At 47.3% G+C, this 6,000-nt stretch overlaps 1 protein-coding gene across 1 annotated transcript in view; it reads left to right on the top strand.

Moving 5' to 3' along the window:
- The first annotated feature begins 539 nt into the window (after positions 1-539).
- Positions 540-6,000, top strand: part of MTHFD1 (methylenetetrahydrofolate dehydrogenase, cyclohydrolase and formyltetrahydrofolate synthetase 1) — a 39,645-nt gene continuing 34,184 nt past the window's right edge. Inside the window, exon 1 of the mRNA XM_088166320.1 lies at positions 540-759. Coding sequence (XP_088022446.1) covers positions 719-759 — 41 coding nt within the window. The 5' untranslated portion in view covers positions 540-718. The remainder of the gene's footprint in view (positions 760-6,000) is intronic.

Below are 6,000 nucleotides of genomic sequence, written 5' to 3'. Positions count from 1 at the left end.
CCAGAGAAGCTGTGGATGCCCCATCCCTGGGAACGTTCAAGGCCAGGTTGGCCAGGGCTTGGAGCACCCTGATCTGGTGGAAGGTGCCCCTGCCCATGGCTGGGAGGTGAAACTAGATCATCTTCTAAGTCCCTTCCAACCCAAACCATTCTGTGAATCTACGGTTCTACTCTTAACTTCTACTCTCGGCACAACCCCTTACAAGAACCACGGGACAAGAAACACAGATTATTGCTACACCGATGTGGAATTTTCCTATGCATTCCCTGTGCACAGCCTAACATCAGCATCCCTCAGCTCCCTCCAGGGCTGCCCTCTCCTTCCAGCCGGCCCCGCTCTGCGTGGAGCAGGGGCCGGGCACGCCCGGGAGCGCTGCCTCGGAAGCGTTTTGGAGGGCATTTTGAAGGGCATTTTGAGGGCGTTTTGGCGGCCATTTCGCCTCAGCCCCGCTCGCCCGCGCTGCAGCCGGGCCGCGGGAGGCAGCGGGCGGGAAGGGGAGCGGTGCCCGCGCTGAGGGAGCCGCGGGGCGGGACGGGGCGGGGGCAGCGCCTGCGCGGCGGGACCGGGGCCAGGGCCGGGGCCGGGGCCGCCGAAAGTTCGGGGCCACGTGGGGCGCGAGTGAGGCAGGAGTGGGCACAGCGTGTCCCGCAGATCTCCCGGGAGCCCCGCCGCGCTCGCCTGTGCAGGCCCGCTGCTCGCCCGCCCTCCAGCCCTCGCTATGGCCCCCGCCGAGATCCTCAGCGGCAAGATTGTCTCCGGGTACGTAGCGGGGCTGCCCGCCCTGCCCGCAGCGCTCGGCCGGGTTCCCTCGGGCGGGAAAGTCTGGGAGCCGCGGGGCTTTTGCCTTTCGGGAAGGGACCGGTGTGGCCGAGGAGCTGAGGGGTGCCCCGGCGGTCCGCGGGTGTGCTGGCAGCGGGATGGGGCTGTGGGCGACTTCCACTCTGGCTCTGTGGACAAAGCAGGTTTGGAGACATCCTAAAGCTTTTTCACTACGTTGCAGCCAAAGCTCTTCCTGGCTGTAAACTGGGAGTTATTAGACAAAGTACAGTATGAAAGGTCTGAAGGAGAATGCAAAGTGCTGCCAGTGGCGCGTCAGGTGGGGTCTCTGGCAGCCCCAGAAAGCGCCTGGTGGTCGCTGAGCATCGATGGGATGAGAGCCCAGGCAGGTGTGAAGCCACCGGCTGACCTACAGCTTCAGTGTTTGTAAGCTGGGATGCTTTATGAGCAGAGTTGGGAACATGTGCTTTAGGTATGGGCTCTGTTTTCATACTCTACAAGCATTGACAGTTCCTCTCTAAAAGCAAAGGAAGTTTATCCACATGTCGGATAACACGCAGCTGAATGTTCACGGGTGTCCTGCCAAAGCTATTTAAAACATTTGGGAGACCTTGAAGGAAAAAGGAGTGGTCTTGTACTTTTCAGCATTTACTTAGCTGGCAAGCCTTGGGTATAGGTGAGCCTGCGTTGTGTCTTTTAATTTGCTTGTTTTTCCTGCTGCCACTCAACATACACATTTGATAAGAAAGCCAAATAAACTTCCTTAGTCTGGGGGAAATGCAGTGTAATGGTTCTGTTACACTCTGTGGAAACAGGGTTTGGTTAGGTAGGTTCATTGGATACCTCCTGTTGATATAATCAGGGAATTCAGACAGAAAGGTTACATTTGGAAAGATATAAAGTAATCTCAGCAAAGCATTTAGTTCTCCTCTTCAGTATTGCCGTGTATGGCACATCTACATCTAACCAACAGTGAAGCAGTTCTGAAAAGCAGGCCTAATGTGCCTTGAATCTGAATATCCATGAGGAAAGGATACTTGCATGTTTTCTACCTGGTAATTTTGGAGCCACTACCACCTGTGTATTGCAGTCTCTCAGTCTTATATACTTCGTTCCACCTGATTCTTTTGGCAGTGTTGGGGCCAGCACACTCTGCAACACCTGTACTTGTGGCTGGTGGGACTTCATGATTTGCCTGTTGTAGGGTTTCTTTCCTGTCATAGAAAGTCACCCTGAAGTGCAATAGGTCCTGGAAAGATGCTAGTTTGGGTACAGTGATAATTCACATTAAAACTTCTAGCTTCCTTAGTATGGCGTGTTGCATTAATTACTTAATTTTAAAGATATAGCAGTGAAATTTATTTCTGTTTGTTTTCTGTACTGTAGTAGCAGCTACAAACTAGCAGTTCTCAGGGGATATTCATGATGTGGAAATACCTGGGAAGAGGCATGAGCTTTTAATAGGCACATACAGGGGAAAGGTTTTATTAACTTCTAGCACATCTCTTCAGGTGTTTGGCTGAAGTCTGTCTTCCAGAGTTATCAAATCTTGACCTGAAGACAGCACAAAATGGAAAAATAATTGCAGTTGTTCAGCTGTCCTTCAGTTCCTTTCGTGCTGTATTTGTGTTCAATATAGCAAAAGCAACACCTGTTCCCCATGGGCCATGCCTTTTTCTAGTGGAGTACTTGAAGGAATCATGAGAAATTTGGCTGTCTACCCTGAAGACAGCTGTCCCTTTCTTCCAGACCCCTAGAGAAATGCTGCTCCAAAGGATTCTCACTGGCCAGAGTTCACCTCCAGGCCAAGAGTCTGGCAGCAGCAGAAGGTGATAGGCATGTGGTTTTTCTAGGAATTTTCAACTGAACTGCCTGCTGTAGAAAGGGAACGTCCCTGACTTTACATCAACTGCAAAACCTTTTCCGTTCCTATCTTGTAGGGGGTAGGTTTTTTTGTTACTTTACCCTTTAATCAAGAAAAATGTTTATTTGTAAGTCAGTCAGATATTGACAAATGAGTTGAAGGTAGTGGTGTTCCAGCTGCTTAATGCTGGGTTTCTCTGTGTGTTTTAAATCAAAGCTCTTTAAGTGAACTTTCTCCTCCAGCCACCAAGCACCCCTTCCTCAAAGCAGATGAAAAAATACCTAATTCACAATCATACCAGCTATTTAAACAAAAATCAGGTAGATACTGGCATTCTTATTCTTGTGAAACATGTAAAGAGAATAAATACTTTGAGAGAGTTTCCTTGCCCCTATAAATAAGGAAAACTTGGTGAGGTGATAAAGCTAGTTCACACCTTTGGAAAGCTCAGAAGAGGTACAAAGGAAAATTGACATTTTCAGTGGCTTTGAGTATTACCTATGATGATGGAAAATGTGGGTAGGCTGGGCATGGGAAGGAGAACACAGCAGACATTGTTTTCTCTGTAAGATTTTGGTGTTGATGTTAATGCGTCAACATCAAAAAGTCTGCTCTGTCAGTACAAACAAGAAGCCTGCACAGTTTGTGAAATATATTAAATATTGGATGGCTTCTGCATCAATCTGAGCTGGCTGAGTTGGCTCAGAGTTGCTTTCCTCTAGTTTTCTGAGTGACTGTTTAGTAATTCTTCTTTAGATTTTGCTCCAAGTTAAATTTGCCTCATTGGCAAATGAGTTGCAAAAGATGAGTTACTGTATAACAGTACAGTAAACAAATGACTAAAGGGAGGAAGAGAAGCAGTGCTTTAAGTATGCAGGATATGGTGGGTTTAAGGTAATAAAAATACAGTGTTCTCCACCTTTTATTGCTGGTAGTCCCTGAAGAAAAATCAATCTCTGTTTCTGTATCTAAAGAGATAATCAGAGCAAAATATGGTAGTGGCTCTTCTTTACAGTTTATGTCCGCTGCAGTGAGCTGTGTGTTCAGGCTTTACCATCTGAAAGAGCCCAGGTTTGGAAACCTCTGGCTTGGCCTAAATTGGTTGGTAGAACCAGGAGTGAACCAGCATTTCTGTTCTGGAAGAGTGGCTCATGAGTTGTGATGGCAGGGAAGACTTAGCACCCCTCACAGCCCCTGGGGATGGGCCAGGTAGTGCTTTGGGTTTAGAGTGCTCAGTAAAGTGGTGAGCAGGCTGAACTTATAACTGGAGGTAACAGTGCAGTAAACAACTCCTCAACCTTTTCAGTCTGGGCCTTAAATGCTGTTTTTTTAGTTGGTTGGTTGTTTTTTTTTTGGGTTCCTATTGTAACTCCAGGTAAATCTAGTCTGAAAAAATTCCCTGATATCTGAGTTCTCTTTTACCAGATCCTACTCACAATGTTTCAGGCTTGCACTGAAGGGTCCTACACTGTGGATGGGCTGATTTAAACTGAACTGCCAGTGCTATTGGGTGGCTGCAATATGAGTAAGAACCCCTAATGCTCAGTGCTGTGCAGACACAGTTTAAAAAAATGTGACCCTGCTCTAAAGAGTCAATAAGATAGGAGAAAACATTGTCTGGGCAGCAGGGCTGTGTGATCTGTGCACATCAGCACCAGCTTACAGGGAAGGCATCAACACAACTAAAAAGGTGGTTTAAAAGCCTTGTGAGTGTGGAAGTGGTAGAAAGTAGCAGGTATTTTTTCTTGGAGATAATGATAGTGTGCCAGGAGCATGCAGCAGTAGAGCATGAGACAAGAGGATGGGAGACCTGTGAACTCATTCCAGCTCTAAATGATGTCTTCCTGCAACTGAAGCCATCTGTTGAATTGCCAGCAGTGTTCAGTTGGTCTTTCCCAAGGTATTTCCTATCCCAGTGCCACTCACTGAGCCAACCTGTGACTTCCCTCAGAAGACACTCTGTGCCTCCTTTGGGTGCGAGTGGGATGTTCTGTGACGTTCTTCTTTGCAGCCCCCCTCCCAGCATTTTAAGATAATACAGTTGTCCGGGGCTAGGACGTGATGCCATGGTGGTTTGGAGATGGGAAAACTTGTTTTTCCATATTGTGGTGGAAAAATATGCTCCCATGGGAGCAACAGGAGGTGAGCAGTGGCAGTGCTGCAAGCTGTAAGGAGGAATGGCTGCAGGGATAACAGCTCTGACCAGGATGGTGCAGGACCTGGGGAGGACCATCAGCCTCATGCAGCTATTTCTGCAGGGCTGCAGCAGGAGCATTTCTGCTGCATGTGTATGAAACCCTTGGGGAATCTGTGATCCAGGCAGTAAAGCCAAACCCTCCCCTCTGGGGACAGGCATCTTCTGGAGCTTCACTGTCTCTGAGGAGGTGTTTGCCAGGTCCTGTGTTTGGCACTATTTGCACAGACCCTGGACCCTGTTACTCACAGAAGGGACAGAAACACAGCCTGCTGTCATCTTCAGTATGGTGCTGTGTCCTCACCAGCTGAGCAGTGTCCATAATCCCACAGGAGGGTGTGGGGTTCTGCTGATATGGGAGCCATATTCTCTCCATTTCCAGCAGAGCTGAATGAGTGTGGTTTGTCCTTTGTTTCAATTTTTGGGAAATTCCTTAATAAATTTAAATTCAGCTCACTGTTGCAGTCTACAGAAAGAAATGCTAACAAATTCTTTAATCTTTGGAGCTGGCTGTTGCAGTGTATGCTTAGAACCACGTGTTGTCCTTAACCTGTGTGGACCCTGGACTTTTGTTTGCTGTATGTATTTGTTTGTGGAAGGGCACGTGAACATATGAGGGGGCTTCGAGTCAGAGAGAAGGCTTTTGGGGCAGCAGCCACATAGAACTGCAAATTTTTTGTTTGAAGATTTAAAAGAGTTTTCATACAGCTAGTAAAAAGTGATATTGATTTATCAATATAAACTTTTATCTTTGGGAAGGCCTGAGGTCCACAATAGAATTTTGCAGACTATATAACTAAATTGCTGCTGGTTTGCAAAGGTTATTTTTATGGCTTTTGTAAGTCTGTGGAGTTAAAACAAAGATTTCTTCTTTTTTTCTTGAATTTTCTCTCAAACCTTTGCCCCTGTGTTTTTTTTGACCACTGGAGAGCAGTGCTACCCAACGCTAGGTGGCTGTCTAACAAGTGATTTCTTGATTCAAAGCTCCTAAAGAAAACCGCACTGACAGCACCACGTTTGTATGTTTGTGGGTATTACCTTTCTTCTGGAGCTGAAGGGGAAGTGACCTAGTGCCTAAGTACAGAAAATGACAGCATTGTAAGTGTGAATAATTGTGGCTGCTGGGGGTAAAAGCACAGCACAGCCCTACTTCACAGAGGAAATT

This window comes from Sturnus vulgaris, chromosome 6 (genome assembly GCF_052056855.1).
Source record: "Sturnus vulgaris isolate bStuVul1 chromosome 6, bStuVul1.hap1, whole genome shotgun sequence".
Taxonomy (NCBI): Eukaryota; Metazoa; Chordata; class Aves; order Passeriformes; family Sturnidae; genus Sturnus; species Sturnus vulgaris.
This window is presented reverse-complemented; position numbering and strand designations above follow the sequence as displayed.